Source organism: Grampus griseus (assembly GCF_964374135.1).
Source record: "Grampus griseus genome assembly, chromosome: 4".
Classification (NCBI taxonomy): domain Eukaryota; kingdom Metazoa; phylum Chordata; class Mammalia; order Artiodactyla; family Delphinidae; genus Grampus; species Grampus griseus.
This window is the reverse complement of record NC_138997.1, coordinates 80352098-80369649: the sequence shown is the minus strand read 5'-3', so window position 1 is coordinate 80369649 and position 17552 is coordinate 80352098. Positions and strand designations below refer to the sequence as shown.

The window sequence follows — 17552 nt, the reverse complement described above, 5'->3', positions numbered from 1 at the left end:
AATTTATTTTTATTTTTATTTTGCGGTACGCGGGCCTCTCACTGTTGTGGCCTCTCCCATCGTGGAGCACAGCCTCCGGACGCGCAGGCTCAGCGGCCATGGCTCACGCCCCCAGCCGCTCCACGTCATGTGGGATCCTCCCGGACCGAGGCACGAACCCGTGTCCCCCACATCGGCAGGCGGACTCTCAACCACTGCGCCACCAGGGAAGCCCACTTTGGCCCATCTTTAAATTAGGTTGTTATCTTATTGTTGAAGTTTAAGAGTTTTTTGTGTATTTTGGATAACAGTCCTTTATCGGATATTTCTTTTGCAGGTATTGTCTCTCAGTCTGTGGCTTGTCTTCGCTCTCTTGACATTGTCTTTTGCAGAACAGTTTTTTATTTTAATGAAGTCCTACTTATCAGTTATTTCTTTCATGAATTGTTCCTTTGGTGTTGTATCTTAAAAAATCATAGTCATACCCATGCTTTATACTTTTATATATTATATTTATGTTTGTGATCCATTTTGAGTTAATTTTTGTGAATGGTGTAAGGTCTGTGCCTAGGGTGTGGTTTTTTTTTGTTGTTGTTGTTTTTTGCGGGATCTCAGTTCTCACACCAGCGATTGAACCCAGGCCATGGCAGCAAAAGCTGAAATCCTCACCATTAGGCCACCAGGGAATTTCCTGCATGTGTATATCTTATTGTTTCAGCACTGTTGTTGAAAAGACTGTCTTTGCTCCATTGTATTGTCTTTGCTGTTTTTTTTAAAGATCAGTTGACTGTATTTATGTGGGTCTCTTTCTGGGCTGTCTATTCTATTGCATTGACTTATTTGTTAAATCTTTGGCCAATATTACATTGTCTTGAGGTCTGTAACTTTATAGTAAGTATTGAAATTGGGTAGTGTCCTTTATTTTTTTGGTTCTTCTTTGATATCATTCATCAGGGTTTTGTAGTTTTCCTCATATAGGTTTTGCACATATTTTGTTAGATTTATACGTAAGTATTTTTTTCTTTTTTCTTTTTTTAATTTCTGATGTTAATGTAAGTGGTATTATGTTTTTATTATTATTATTATTATTTTTGAGGTATGCGGGCCTCTCACTGTTGTGGCCTCTCCCGTTGCAGAGCACAGGCTCTGGATGCACAGGCTCAGCGACCATGGCTCATGGGCCCAGCCGCTCCGCAGCATGCGGGATCTTCCTGGACGGGGGCACGATCCCGTGTCCCCTGCATTGGCAGGTGGACTCTCAACCACTGCGCCACCAGGGAAGCCCCGGTATTATGTTTTTAATTTCAAATTCTGCTTGTTTACTCCTGGTATGTAGGATGGCAGTTGACTTTTGTATGTTAACCGTGTATCCTGCAACCTTTGTATCATCACTTACTTGTTCTAGGAATTACTCTGTTCTTTCAGATTTTCTACAGAGATGATTATTTCAAACAAAGACAGTTTTATTTTTTCCTTCCCGATATGTACACCTTTTATTTCCTTTTCTTGTTTTATTACATTGGCTTGAACTTCAAGTATGATGTTGAAAAGGAGTGGCAAGAGGGGATATCCTCACATTGTACCCGATCTTACTGGGAAAGTGTTGAGTTTCTCACCAATTAGTATGATGTTCGTTGTAGCTTTTTTGCAGATATTCTTTATCAAGTTGAGAGAGTTTCACTCTATTCCTGACTTACGGAGAGTTTTTATTGTGAATGAGTGTTAGATTTCATCACATGGTTTTCCTGCACCTTTTGATATGATCATGTGGTTTTTGTTTTTTAGCCTGTTGATTGGTTGGATTACACTAATTCTATTTTTGAATGTTGAACCAGCCTTGTATATACCTGGGATTAAATCCCACTTGGTGGGGATATATGTATACATATAGCTGATTCACTTTGTTATACAGCAGAAACTAACACAACATTGTAAAGCAATTATACTCCAATAAAGATGTTAAAAAAAAATCCCAGTTGATTGTGGTGTATAATTTTTATATGTTATTGGAATCAATTTGCTAATATTTTGTTGACGATTTTTGCATCCCTGTTCATGAGAGATATTGGTCTGTAGTTTTCCTTTCATCTGTGTTTGTCTCCTTTTAGTATTAGGGTAATGCTGGCCTCACAGAAAGAATTAGGAAGTATTTTGCAACTATTCTGTGAAAGAGATTGTAGGGAATTTCTTCCATAAATGTTTGGTAGAATTCATCTTTGACACCATCTGGGGCTGGTGCTTTTTGTTTTGGAAAGTTATTAATTATTCAACTTCCTTAATAAATACAGTCCTTATTCAGAGTATCTGTTTGTTTTTGTTTTGACGGAGTGTGTCTTTCAGAGAATCAGTCCACTACATCTAGGTTATCAAATTTGTGAGCATAATCATTCGCAGTACTCTTTTATTCCTTTGTCTGTGGGATTAGTAGAGATGGCCTCTTTCATTTCTGATATTTAGTAATTTGTGTCTTGGCTCTTTTTTGTTGTTGTTGTTAACCTGTCTAGAGGCCCATCAATATACTTGATTGTTTCAAAGGACCAGCTTTTGGTTTGGTTGATTTTCCTTTGTGTTTTCAATTTCATTGATTTCTGCTCTAATTTTTATTTTTATTTTTTTAGGCCACACTGTGTGGCATGTGGGATCTTAGTTCCCCAACCAGGGATTGAACCTGTGCCCCAGGGAAGTCCCTCTGCTCTAATCTTTAAATTAATTTTTCTTTTGCTTCCTTTGTATTTAATTTTTTCTTTTTCTAGTTCCGTAAGGTAGAATCTTAGATTATTGGTTTTTTCTTCTTTTCTAATACATGCATTCGGTGTGAATTTTGCTCTAAGCACTATACTTCATGAAATCCCACAAATTCTGTTAAGTTGTACTTTTGTTTTCAAAGTTGGAAATGTTAAAAAATTTCTCTTAATATGTCTTATTTCACTCATGTGTTATTTAGAACTGTGTTGTTTAGTATTTTGAGGTTTTCCTGCTATCTTTCTGTTAATTGATTTCTAGTTTAACTCCATTGTGGTCTGAAAGCATGCTTTGTATGATTTCTGTTCTTCTGAATTTGTAAGGTGTGTTTTGTGGCCCCAAATATGGTTTACCTGGTAAATATTCTGTGTGACCTTGAGAAGAATGTGTATCTTGCTGTTGGATGAAATAGTCTATGGTTATCAATTAGATCCAGTTTGATTGTTGGTGCTAATTAGTTCAGCTGTGTCCTTACTGTCTTTCTGCCTGTGGATCTGTCAAATACTGGCAGAGGAGTGTTTTAGTCTTTTGCTGTAATACTGGACTCATCTAACTCTCTTTGTAGTTCTATTGCTTTTGCCTTATGTATTTTGAAACTCTGTTGTTATGCTCATACAGTTTAAGTTTTTTGTTGTTTTTGTTTTGTGTTTTTGGCCATGCCGAGCGGCTTGCGGAATCTTAGTTCCCCATTGAAGTCCTCAGGGAAGTCCCCAGTTTAAGTATTTTTAATGTCTTCTTGGATAATTGACATGTTTATCATTACGTCATGTCCCTCTTTATTCCTGGTAATTTTCCTTGCTGTGAAATCTGCTTTGTCTGAAATTAAAATGACTACAATTTTCTTTTTTTTTTAAAAAAATTATTTATTTATTTATTTATTTGGCTGCATTGGGTCTTAGTTGTGGCACACGGGATCTTTGTTGCGGCATGTGGGATCAAACGTTGCAGCTCATGGGCTCTTCATTGTGGCACACGGGCTTCTCTCTAGTTGTGGTGAGTGGGCTCCAGAAAGCGTGGGCTCAGTACTTGCAGCGCGCAGGCTTAGTTGCCCCATGGCGTGTGGCATCTTAGTTCCCCGACCAGGGATCGAACCACATCCCCTGCATTGGAAGGCAGATTCTTTACCACTGGACCACCAGGGAAATCCCCACTACAACTTTCTTTGGATTAGTGTATTTTTCTCCGTCCCTTTACTTTTTTTTTCAAAATTGTGATGTTGTAAAATACACAGAAAAGTCACCATCTTAACCATTCACGTTGCCGTGAATCCACTCTCCAGAGTGTATTCATCTTGCAAAACTGAAAGTCTATACCCAGTGAACAATAACTCCCTTTTCCCTCTACCCCCAGCTCCTGGTAACTACCATTTTACTTTCTGACTCTGTAAGTAGAATCATAAAGTATCTTTTTGTGACTGACTTATTTTACTTAGCATAATGTCCTCAAGGTGCATCCATGTTGTAACGTGTCAGATTTCCTTCCTTTTTAAGGCTGAATAATCCATTGTATACACCACATTTTGTTTATTTATTCATCTGCCAGTAAGCACTTGGGTTCTTCCACCTTTTGGCTTTTTTGAATAATCACGAACATGAGTGTGCAGATTATCTTATTTGAGACCCTGCTGCAGTTCTTTTGAGTATGTACCCAGAAGTGGAATTGCTGGATCACATGGTAATTCTGTTTTCCTTTTTATCTTTTGTGTGTGTGTGTGTGTGTGTGTGTGTGTGTGTTTTCAATTTTTTGATGAATTATATTGTTTTCCATTGTGGCCACACCATTTTATATTCCCACCAGTAGTGCACAGAGTTCCAGTTTCTTCACATCCTTGCCAACACTTGTTATTTTCAGTGTTTTTGATAGTGGCCATCTTAATGGATGCGAGGTGGTATCTCATTGTGGTTTCGATTTGCATTTTCCTAATAATAGTTGCATAGTGAATTGAGCATCTTTTTATGCACTTGATGGCCATTTGTATATCTTGTGGAGAAATGTCTATTCAAGTACTTTGCCATTAAATTTTTTTTTAATGGTTTCCCTATTATTTATTTTTTAAAATATTCATTCATTCATTATTTATTTATTTATTGGCTGCGTCGGGTCTTAGTTGGGGTGCACGGGCTCTTCGTTGTGGTCTTAGTTGCAGCTTTTCTCTAGTTGTGGCACGTGGGCTCCAGTGTGCATAGGCTATGTAGTTGCGGCATGCAGGCTGTTTAGTTGTGGCATGTGGGCTTAGTTGCCCTGCAGCATGTGGGATCTTAGTTCCTTGACCAGGGATCGAACTGGCGTTCCCTGAATTGCAAGACAGATTCTTAACCAGTGGACCACCAGGGAAGTCCCACTTTGCCATTTTTAAATTAGATTGTTTGTTTTTTGTTGTTGAGTTTAAGAGCTCTATATATTTTGGATATTAACCACTTGTCATTTATATGATTTGCAAATATTTTCTCCTATTCCATAGGTTACCTTTTCACTCTGTTGATTGTATGCTTTGATACACAGAAGTTTTTCATTTTGATGTAGTCTGTTTTATTTTTACTTTTGTTGCCTGTGTTTTTGGTGTTGTATTTAAAGTGATTTTTTATAGACAACATGAAGTTGAATCCGTTTTTTATCTACTTCAACAGTGTATTTTAATTATTTAGACCATTGACATGTAAGATCATAATTGATAGCTGGATTAATGCCTACCATATTTTTAAATGGTTTTCTGTTTATTGCCCTTGTTCTTTTTTTGTCTTTCACTCTTTTCTGCCTTATCTTGTTTTTAATTGATCATTTTATATGATTCTAGTTTTAGTTTTTTTCTTCTCTTAGCGTAGCAGTTGTGCTTTAAAAAAAAAAAAAACTTTACCCTTGAATTACCATACACACTTACTTAAAAGTGCTCTTCTAGGAATTCCCTGGTAGTCCAGTGGTTAGGACTCTGCACTTCCACTGACGGGGGGCCTGGGTTCGATCCCTGGTTGGGGAACTAAGATCTTGCAAGCTGTGTAGCACAACCCCCCCCAAAAAATGCTCTTCCAGATAATACTACATTACTTCATGGGTAGTGCATATTTTATTTCATCTTCATTTATTCCTTTCCTAATGCTGTTGCTTTCTTTAAATACATTCAAAGTGTCTGATCGATATCATTATCCTTCTTTCTAAAGAATTTCTTTTAACATTTCTTGCAAGGCAGGTCTGCTGGCAATAGATTCCCTTAATTTTTATCTGAAAAGTCTTTATTGTTGATTTCTGAGGGATAATTCCATTGGATATAGAAATCTAGGTTGGTGGGGCTTTTTTTTTTTTAACATTTTAAATGTATCACTCTATTCTCCTCTAGCTTCCATGAATCCGAAGAGAAGTCTAATGTAACTCTTATCATTGCTCCTGTATAGGCAAGGTGTTTTTTTTCCTCTGGCTTCTTTCAAGATGTTTTCTTTGTTCTGATTTTCTTCAGTTTGAATATGGTATGCTTAGGTATAGATTTTGGTTTGAACTCTGAGCTTCCTGGATCTGTGATTTGGTATCTGTCATTAATTTAGGGAAATTCTTAGTTATTGCTTCAAATATTTCTTGTTTTCTTCTCCTTCTGGTATTCCCATTACTCATATGTTACACCTTTTGGATATTCTGTTGTCTTTTTCATGTGTTTTTCCTTTGCATTTCAGTTTTGGAAGTTTCTATTGACACTTCTTCTAGCTCACTGATTCTTTCTCCACATTTATGTACTAATGAGTCCATCAAAAGCATTTTTTTTTTTCTGTTACAATCTTTTTCATTTCTAGCATTTCCTTCTGATTCTTTCTTAGAGAGTCCATCTCTCTGCTTACATTACCCATGTGTTTTGGATGTTGTCAACTCTTTCTGTTACAGCACTTAGCATATTAGTCATAGTTTTAAATTTCCAGTCTAATTCCAACATTTCTGCCATATCTGAGTCTGGTTCTGATGCTTACTCTGCCTCTTTAAACTGTGTTTTTTGTCTTTTAGTATGCCTTGTAATTTTTTTCTTGAAAGCCAGACATAATGTACTAGAAAAGGAACTATACAAGTAGGTCTTTAGTGTTACCTTTTATGTTTATCTAGCTAGGGTTTAGGCTGTGTTTACGATTTGCAGTAGCTATAGGTGTCAGGCTAGAGGGGGCTGGAGGGTATTGCCCCTCCCTCAGGTTGGTTAGATCTGTTAAAACCCCAATTGATGTTATGCTCTGGTGAAATAGTTTCGCTTGCGGGCAGGCTTTGTTAAGAAGAATCAAATACTCTGGGCTTATTTCTAAATAAAAGAAATGGCTACTTTCTCCCTTCCCTTGCCAGAAGCATGAGGGGATTTTTCTCTGATCTTCACTGTGAAAACCTTGTAGGAATCCTGGAGGTGAAAATTCACAAAAGTGGTAGGGCCCCCTGGGAGTTTTTCACTCTCAAATTTATCCCCACTGTGCCTCCAGCAATGTCAATTACAATTTAGGTTTTCATACTCTGGTAGTGGTTCAAGCAGAGATGCTTGTGAGCTTTTGTTCTGGTTTGTCTTTTTCTGCCCGTTTGTCTCTCCAGTTATGGGGGCTGTGGTTGACCCTGTGACTTCAAGTCTCTGATGGATCTAAGAAGAGTAGTTGATTTTCAGTTTGGACAGTCATTTATTCTTCTCATTTCGGATTTCACCCATTCTACCCCATTCCATCTTCTTCATTACATTATCTGCCATCCTTACTTTTAACGTCTAACTCTACCATAGCTGTGTCATGAGCATTTAAACATACTGTTGAATGGCTATGTTATAAAGAAACCCCACCTTCTGCCCTCTTTCTTCGTCCAAACTACTGCTTTGTTTCTCACTTCCCCCTTTATAGCCAACATTTGGAGTTCTCTCTAATCATGCTCTCCATTTCCTCACCATTCATGACTATCCAGTTAATAATAGTGGGTGTTTTTATCTTTTCACTTTGCAAAGACCTCCCTGCTGCTCAGCCTTTTTAAAGTGTTTCAGTCAGAGCGAAAGTTACATGTGTATGTGTTTAAAATAATTTTCAAACAGCACCATGGTCTCCCATTTACCTCAGATCCATAGTTCTTCGTTTTCCTACCCTCAGAGATCCACCATTGCCAATTTCTTGTATGTGTTTTCGGAAGTTTGTGTGTGTGCACATTCAGGGCTTTCACTGTGAAGAAGATAATTTTTGCTTATTTTTTCTTTGTGCAGTCTTAATAGTAATATATGTAAAGTCTAAAGTCTCTTTTGAGTTAAGTGTAAAATAAAAATTCTAAATGGTAAATATTGTGTCATAGTGTAAATGGTGGTATGTATTTCTTACTGGGCAGACACTGGGGCATCCTATAATTGATGGTATCTTAAGAGTTGGTGAAATAGAATGTATATGCCTTGGCTCCTGCATCATCTTTAGAACCAGGCTTTTCTGATTATTAGCTGTGTGTGATCTCTTTGTGTCTTAGTTTCCTTATTGGTAAACACATAAAGTTGTGAGGGTTAAATGAATTATTACATATAAGTCAGTTAGGATACAGCTTATGGTGTATTAGTTATTAATCTCTCAGCAACATTAACTACTCTGCTTTTTTTTTTTTTCTAAATTATTTACTTTTGGCTGCGTTGGGTCTTCGTTGCTGCGTGCGGGCTTTCTCAAGTTGTGGCAAGCAGGGGCTGCTCTTCGTTGCGATGCGCGGGCTTCTCATTGCGGTGGCTTCTCTTGTTGTGGAGCAATGGCTCTAGGCGCGCAGGCTTCAGTAGTTGTGGTGTGCGGGCTCAGTAGTTGTGGTGTGCGGGCTTCAGTAGTTGTGGTGTGTGGGCTCAGTAGTTGTGGCTTGTGGGCTCTAGAGTGCAGGCTCAGTAGTTGTGGTGCACGGGCTTAGTTGCTCTGTGGCAGGTGGGATCTTCCCGGATCAGGGCTCGATCCCGTGTCCCCTGCACTGGCAGGCGGATTCTTAACCACTGCACCACCAGGGAAGCCCTAACTGCTCTTCTCTTTGAAACATTTTTCTTTCTTTGGTGCCAGTGATAACAGAGTATCCTGGATTTTCCTCTTGTTCACCATATCTTCAGCCAAGCTCACTCCTGAACTCTAGACCTGAGTTTTCAATTGTCTACTTGGCCTTTTGGATTTTCGTAAATATCTTTTTTCAACATGTCCAAAGCTGAATTTTTGATTTTCCCTCTTCCCCAAACTCTGACCCCTCAATTTCCCGTTTCCTTATCTTAGTTATTGTTTTACCATCCACCCAGGGGAAAATCAAAACCGTAAGAGTGATCCTTGTTCCCTCCTTAAGATCATACAGTTTTAGTATATAATAACTAAGTTCTATAAATTTTATCTCCTGCCAGTCTTAATTCATCTGCTTCTCTTCATCTCAGTGTACTTTCTAATCACTCTCACTGGATTCCTAACCTTCTTCTCTGTATCTGCTTTAATCTCCCTCCAGGCATTTCCCTCCCACTGCAGCCAGGATGTTTTAAAAGACCCAAATCTGTTTGTCTTGTCACAACTTTTTTTTCTTATTGTTCTTCATGACCCTGCATAATCTGGCTCCTGCCTACTTTCCCTCCCTCATTTCTGCTCTTTTATTCTGTGTATTCTAGTCACATTGGTGGCTTTTCAATTTCTAAACATGCCAAGTCCTTCCTCGCCTCTACTTTGCATAGGATGAACTTTCTGCCTGAAATGCTGTCATTGCCTAAGTTAAATCGTTTAAAGGTGATTTCCTGAGGGAATCCTCTTCTTAATCATGACTCATGATATCCTATCCTTCATTTAAAAATTATATAATTTGTTGCTTAATACCTTAGAATGAAAACTCTATTTATGGGGATAAGGTAGGTTAGAGAACATTTCTGGTTGATGATTTTACCACCAGTACCTATTTGCCTTGCAAATGGTGGGTACTTAATAAATATTCATGGAATTAGTAGGTTCAGAACTGTAATTATTCTGTATTCTAGATTGTGTGAAGTGTGATGACAAAAGTCCAGAAAGTAAAATTTTAATGGCACACTGTTTCTGTAATTGGAGAGGCTATTATTTCCTGGTTCTTTGGAGCTACACTGTCCAGTACTGTACCCACTAGCTATGTGTGATTTTTTCTTTTCCTTCAAGTTTAAAAAAAATTATTCTTTTTTTTTTTTTTGCGGTATGCGGGCCTCTCACTGTTGTGGCCTCTCCTGTTACGGAGCACAGGCTCCGGACACGCATGCTCAGCAGCCATGGCTCACGGGCCCAGCTGCTCCATGGCATGTGGGATCCTCCTGGACCGGGGCACGAACCCGTGTCCCCTGCATCGTCAGGTGCCACCAGGGAAGCCCCAAAATTACTCTTTTAAAAAGTGTATTAGTCAGTGGTTTTTAGTATATTTGCAAGGTCAACCACTGTGTCACCAGGGAAGCCCCAAAATTACTCTTTTAAAAAGTGTATTAGTCAGTGGTTTTTAGTATATTCACAAGGTTGTGCAGTTATTACAAGTATATAATTCCAGAACATTCTTGTCACCCCCAAAAGAATCCCTGATTAACAGATCCTTCCTATTTTCCCCTCCTCCCTGAGAAACCGATATTTTACTTTCTGTTTCTGTGGATCTGCCTATCACATGTGGCTTTAGAACACTTGAAGTGTGGCCATTCCAAATTGCAGGTGCTGTAATTGTAAGTTAGACACTGAATCTTGAAGACTTAGTATTATAAAATGTGAAGTATCTCAGAAATTTTAATTACATATTAAAATAATTTTTAATATATTGGAGGTAAATATTAAAATTAATTTCTCCTGTTTCCTTTTACTCTTTTTAATGTGATTACTAGAAAAATTTAAAAATACATTTGTAAAACACTCCCTCACACCATACACAAAAATAAACTCAAAATGGCTTAAAGACTTAAAATATAAGACATGACACCATAAAACTCCTAGAAGAAAACATAGGCAAAACGTTCTCTGGCATAAATTGTACCAGTGTTTTCCTAGGTCAGTCTCCCAAGGCAATAGAATTAAAAGCAAAAATAAACAAATGGGACCTAACCAAACTTAAAAGCTTTTGCATAGCAAAGGAAACCATGAACAAAACGAAAAGACAACCTGTGGACTGGGAGAAGATATTTGCAAATGTTATGACCAACAAGGGCTTAATTTCCAAAATATACAAACGGCTCATACAGCTCAATAACAAAAAAACCAAACAACCCAATCAAAAATGGACAGGAAACCTAAATAGACATTTCTCTAACGAAAACATACAGATGACCAACGGGCACATGAAACAATGCTCAACGTCATTAATTATTAGAGAAGTGCACATCAAAACTACAATGAAGTATCACTTCATACCAGTCAGAATGGCCATCATTAAAAAATCTACAAATTTTAAATGCTGGAGAGGGTGTGGAGAAAAGGGAACCCTCCTATGTTATTGGTGGGACTGTAAATTGGTGCAGCTACTATGGAAAATAGTATGGAGGTTCCTTAAAAAACTAGAGTTGCCATACGATCCAGCAATCCCACTCCTGGGCGTATATCCAGATAAAACTATAATACAGAAAGATACATGCACCCCAGTGTTCATAGCAGCACTATTTACAATAGCCAAGACATGGGAGCAACCTTAATGTTCATCAACAGATGAATGGATAAAAAAGATGTGTATATACATATACATATACACACACGATGGAATACTAGTCCGCCATATAAAGAATGAAATAATTCCATTTGCAGCAACATGGATGGACCTAGAGATTATACTAAGTGAAGTACGTCAGAGAAAGACAAATATCATATCACTTATATGTGGAACCTAAAGAAATGATACAAATGGGGAATTCCCTGGAGGTCCAGTGGTTAGGACTCAGTGCCTTCACTGAGGTGGCCCGGGTTCAAGCCCTGGTTGGGGAACTAAGATCCCGCAAGTTGCATGCCCCCCGCCCCCCCAAAAAAGATGCAAATGAACTTATTTACAAAATAGAAACAGACTTACATAGAAAACAAACTTATGGTTACTAAAGGGGAAGGGGGTGTGGAAGGGATAAATTGGGAGTTTGGGATTAGCAGATACAAACTGCTATGTATAAAATAGATAACAACGTCGTACTGTTTAGCACAGGAAACTGTATTAAATATCCTGTAATAAATCATAATGGAACAGAATATGAAAAAGAATATATATGGGGGCTTCTGTGGTGGTCCAGTGGCTAAGACTGTACACTCCCAATGCAGGGGCCCTGGGTTTGATCCCTGGTTAGGGAGCTAGATCACACATGCTGAACTAAAGATCCGGAGTGCTGCAACTAAGACCCGACGCAGCCAAATAACTAAATAAATATTTTTTTAAAAAAGCATATATATGGGCTTCCCTGGTGGTGCAGCAGATGAGAATCTGCCTGCTAATGCATGGGACACGGGTTCGAGCCCTGGTCTGGGAGGATCCCACATGCCGCGGAGCAGCTAGGCCCGTGAGCCACAACTACTGAGCCTGCGCGTCTGGAGCCTGTGCTCCGCAACAGGAGAGGCCGCGATAGTGAGAGGCCCACGCACCGAGATGAAGAGTGGCCCCCGCTTGCCACAACTAGAGAAAGCCCTCGCACAGAAGCAAAGACCCAACACAGCAAAAATAAATAAATAAATTTAAAAAAAAAAAGAAAAGAGAAAGAGAAATGGTCATATAATTACCATTTTTTAAAAAAAGCATATATAAGTATAACTGAATCACTTTGCTGTATACCAGAAGCTAACACAACATTGTAAATCAACTATATTTCAATTAAAAAAAATACAATCACTTATGAATAACTGGAAAAAAATAAAGTACATTTGTGGCTTATGTTATATTCTATTGGATAGCACTGGTCTAGAATTTGGTTTTTAGTAAGGACCACAAATGTGTCCCCATGGCCTCAGTTTCACATTTTTCTTCTAGTCTCTTAGTTTCCATGTCAGCCCTGCATTGGAAATGTGAATGTCAGCCCTGCATTGGAAATGTGAATGTCCCAAGCAGGTTTTTAACTGCTTAGGAGGTGGAAATGTTTCTTCTTGAGCCCTAGAATAGTAGGGGAAACATAAGTCATTTATGTTAAATTATGAGAAAGTAATGGCAAGTGTTAAACAAGCCTCATTTCCAACAAATGAGGAAGAATTGAATTTCACATTTATTTACATGATAATAATGAGCAGTGTTCCTGAATTTTGGTAGTAGTGATTTGACTAGGAAACAAATTAATAGTTTTTTTAATAGCATATGAGAATTATCTGTAACTTTAGGAGTCATTTAGAATTATATTTGCTTATCTGAAATTTGGATTTAAATTATATTTTAGAAAACTTTTTCCAGAATAAATAGGAGAGGCTAAAGTGATAAATTATTCCTTTAAAGTATAATATTTGCTTTATGTAGAAGTTTTCTGCTCCAACATCATTATCAAAAGTCAACATATTGAAGTGTTAAATGGCTACTATACATTCAGCATTTACTATTTGGTAGGCATTAATGTTGTATTCATTAAATTCCCCCATGAACTGTATGTGGTAGGTACTATTATAATTCCCAATTGACTGAGGATGAAACTGAGGTATGGAGTGGTTAGTTAACTTGCTCAAGGTCACATAGGTAGTACGTTTTAAACAGGTTAAACAACAGTAGCTTATACTTAGTGCTTTCTCAATAAAATCTATCAATTTTTAGTTTTTCCCAGGAGAATGTAAGCTCCAAGTGGGTAGGGACTTAGTTTTGTCACTTAATTGTTTCACTGACCGTTGAGATTGCTTTCTGGCATGTAGTAGATCCCAGGAATTATTTGAAAGAATTTTGTGATGATGATTATGTCAGTTCATCAAGAGACTTGGCCTTGAGAATCTACTAGAATTGCTTTAAATTTTGCACTGTTGCTTATTAGCAGTAATGTTCGTTTATCTACCACTTCCAAATTAACTTCAGTGTTATGTACTGTTTGGCATACTTTATGCATGTTATATCTTAATAAAATATTTAATAAAAAATTGTTTACTAGGAGCTGTAGCTTTTGTTCATCTCTTTTCCTTTTATGTGTTGGAAATGCATTGGAGCCACAAGGAAACGTAAGAAAAATCAAGACTACCAGAGGTCCCACTGTGTGTTCAGATAAGTTGGGAGAAGAAAATATAGTAAAGCAACTTTCCAACAGTTCTTAGAAAAAATAGTATAGTGATAAAACAATTCAAGGTTTCATCCGAAAGCCTCAGCCTCCCTGGTTGTTGCAGTCATTAAAATCGAAAACACATTATTTTGTTTATTTTTAGAAATTACAGTTTCCATTCTTAGTTTGGAAACAGACCTGTGAAATAAATTTTATAAAATAGGGCTTTGAAATCAAAGGTTTTTGTAATTAATAGTGTTAGGAGAAGGGTAACTATGCTACTTCTATCCAGGAAATTTTCATTTAATTCTGAGGTGTATTCTCATTTTACAATAATAAAATTGAGAGTTAGATGGTGACTTACCTGAATTAACATCACAAATAAGTGGCGGAACTGGGAATCACCTCACATCTGTCTGACTTCCAAGGCCATGATTTTTTAAAATACTGTCTGTCATTTTGCTGTTTTCCATTTTTTCCCCTTTCAGTTCTTGAGTCTTAAAGTGGGATTTTAAGTTATTTTGTGTGGGCAGTGGGGTTGGAGTTTTGGATTGTGGAAATACTGGATGTTTGAATTAAAGTATGGATGTAATAAATGATAATTGTTGCGTGATAGAAAAATTAAGCTGTGAAAAATCTGTCTTTAACTTTCCATTTTCTTTTTATCTTTGGTTATCTGTGGATAAAAACCCTACCCTAGAACACAGAATACTTTATAATGGGATTCATCATGGTGATTGTATTTTCTTGAGTTGTTTAGTAAATTTTTCATACACGAATAGTGTTCTTTCCCTAGAGTGAAAAAAAGACTCACTTTTCTCTGAATTACAATTTTGGGGGAATGAGGACAGAGGTAATATTTGTTTATTAATATTTGTTTACTTAGCATTTTACTAAACAAACAGTTGGGGACAATCTAGAAGGCAGCTTTTCTAATTTGTTACTTCTTTCTACCCTTCCCCAAACTTCAGTGTAGTAAGTGTCCTTTAGTATCCTGCCATTTTAGGATTATTTACTTCTTTTGGGGAAGGGGATATTGTGGGAACCTTATAGAGAACTTTGAAAGCATTCACGATTTGCAAGATTCGGTTACTCTTGTTTCCCTTAGAAATCGTAGGGGAGAAAAATAGATGTCTGTAAGTTACACTTTTGGTTTCTTAAATTGGTCGGTGAACGAACGTCTGGTGCCTATGATTTTCATTTTAACATTAATTCCTGTGCTTACTGGAAAAAGTATTTTACCATTACTAAAATTGTACATTTCATCCTCTTCTGAAAATACCAAGGATGATAATGATTTTTTTAGGGCACAGGAAGAAGTTCCCCGTTATGCATATTTATAATTAAATTTAATTTGGGGGTAAAATTATCTTCAGAAAAATATGAAATACTTTAATCCCAAATGTAGAAAAAGGTTATGAAATAAACCAGTACTAGTTAAAATGCATAAAGTAAGTTTTTTAATCCTATGTTCTTATTAAAAGATAAGATAAATTAGGAGTCATTAAATCTTTAAAATTTGAGTTTTAAATTATGTATTTTTTCTGTACTTAACGTTCGGTACTAAACTGTTTAGTACAGAGAAAGTGAAAATGATGGTATCTTCTCCTGGGGGTGAGGGGAGGAAGTCAGGGACCTTAAAACAATAATTCCTACACTGTTTCATCCAGTAAGCAAGTTTAAGAAGGTGGGTTCAAAAGCAAAAATTTACTTTTGAAATCTTGTCGGGCTTTCTTTCATAAGAGTACATGTGTCACTTAGGTATAAAGTGTAAAGTACAAAATAAGTAGATGTAGATAAATATAAAAATCCTAACCAAAAAATGAAAGGAGAGCTTTGTATATTAAGGATTTATGTTTTAAAAAATTGAGAAAAGGGGAGGATCATTGTGTTTGGTGAATAGACCAGTAAGATACTGGGGTAGGTTACATAATGTAAGCGGAGAGCCCATTTGCAGGCAGGTACTTGGGAGCGTTAAAGTGAATCCCACTGGAAGGTTTCCTGAATCATGATCACTGTTTACTATGAGAAGGGATTGTTAAAGGTTATTGAGAGATTGAAGTGATAATATTGATATGACAGTACTTTGAGAAGTGTAAAGTACAAAATAATTAGCTGTAGATAAATATAAAAATCTGTTTTGAGAAGTAAGTAATTGCCATTGAAGTAAACTAAGCAGAAAAACAGTTTGAGGAAGGCATTAGAAGATTCTGTTGAGGCATTTAGACTTTAGGAATTATTGTGGAAAGCGATATTAATTAGACACTTAGAGCTTTCATCATCCTGGTTGATGGTGTAGTATTTCAGTTAACCTAAACATCTAGAAATTTAAGTGAGAGCTTATAGCCTAAATAGTTTTTAATGATCTTGAATTTTCTGTTGGGGCTAGAACCCATGTAGCCCGGGGGTATCGAATTGCAGAGTTCATCTACAGATGAATAGAATTATCACTTTGGACCTAACACACATGAACTCAGCAAATATAAAATAAAGGTGTCTGCTAGTTTTCTCAAAACATTCCTGTAAAGTCAACCAGACATTGTACTGTTGTTCAAAGTGGTGTTATGTCATTAAAAACATTGCAGTTAAAATTTGTTAGTATTTTTGTTTTAAATATTCAGATTGGCTAATTACGTTCTAGAAAAGCAGACTATTATTTTTACTAGAGCAGATAAGCTTATGAAAGAGCGTGTTTCAAAATTTTTTATAGGTAATACTTTAATAAAAATAGGCCTTTTTCTTGCTGATATAACTAACATTTATTTTCTGTTTATTTTTAAGACGAGCAAAAATCAAATTAAAGTAGATCTTGTAGATGAGAATTTTACAGAATTAAGAGGAGAAATAGCAGGACCTCCAGACACACCATATGAAGGCAAGTACTTTTTTCTGTATCAAAATATTGTGCATATTAGAACTTGTCCGAAACATTAAATCAGAATAATCTCAAGCATTTATAAACTACGTGAAAGGTAACTTCATTTGGCTTAAGGATATATACAGCAGTTTTTAAATAATAAATTTAGATACTTATCTAGACTGATTTTTCTTACTGAATTTTAGCTAATTTTTTTCTTTTTCCAAAGAGCCAAGTTACAGGTTATATTATGTTAGAATCTAACAGTATAAAACAAATAGCATGTTAAGACTTTAACTTATATGGACTCTCAGTTACCCTTCATATGGTATCTGTAAACAAACCTTGCCTTAAATTTCTGACTTATGTTAATTTTTAAAGAAAAGCTTCTCTCCCCTGTTTGTCATTTAGCATGTAATTTACTCCTATGTCTTCATACAGGCTGTATTCCAAATATTTAATTTTCTTTATTCAGGAAAGCTTTGAGTGATCGTTTCAAGACATATAGAAAGGAGACAGTTTTGCTGAACTCTGTGTTTACAAACTAAGTCTATAGCTACTTTAGACCATGGAATTGGGTGGTAAGATACAGAAAGAAGCTTTATAGCTTTTTATTTCCTCATTAGGCAGATCTTCAGTAGTGAGTGTTACTGTAAATTTGGATTATATAGCATAACCAAGATTCTTGCATATAATAAGCATTCAAATATTTGTTTAATGGAAATCATGTCACGGAATTTGTAGTAGTAGCACTTACTGAGTTCTTACTTGTTAGAGGTTTACGTGTACTTTCTCATTCACTCCTTACAACCAATCTTAAGAGGTAAGTACGGTTATCACTGTTTCATAGATAAAGAAACTTAAGCTCAGGAAAGTTAAGTA

At 36.6% G+C, this 17552-nt stretch overlaps 1 protein-coding gene across 2 annotated transcripts in view; it reads left to right on the top strand.

Moving 5' to 3' along the window:
- The window catches only part of UBE2K (ubiquitin conjugating enzyme E2 K), an 81333-nt gene that overhangs the window by 24565 nt on the left and 39216 nt on the right, over positions 1-17552 (top strand). Inside the window, exons 2-3 of one of the 2 annotated variants that reach the window (XM_082653932.1) lie at positions 14610-14666; positions 16595-16688. In XM_082653932.1, the coding sequence (XP_082510058.1) occupies positions 14610-14666; positions 16595-16688 (151 nt within the window). The remainder of the gene's footprint in view (positions 1-14609; positions 14667-16594; positions 16689-17552) is intronic. The other variant, XM_082653933.1, reaches the window with a different exon arrangement.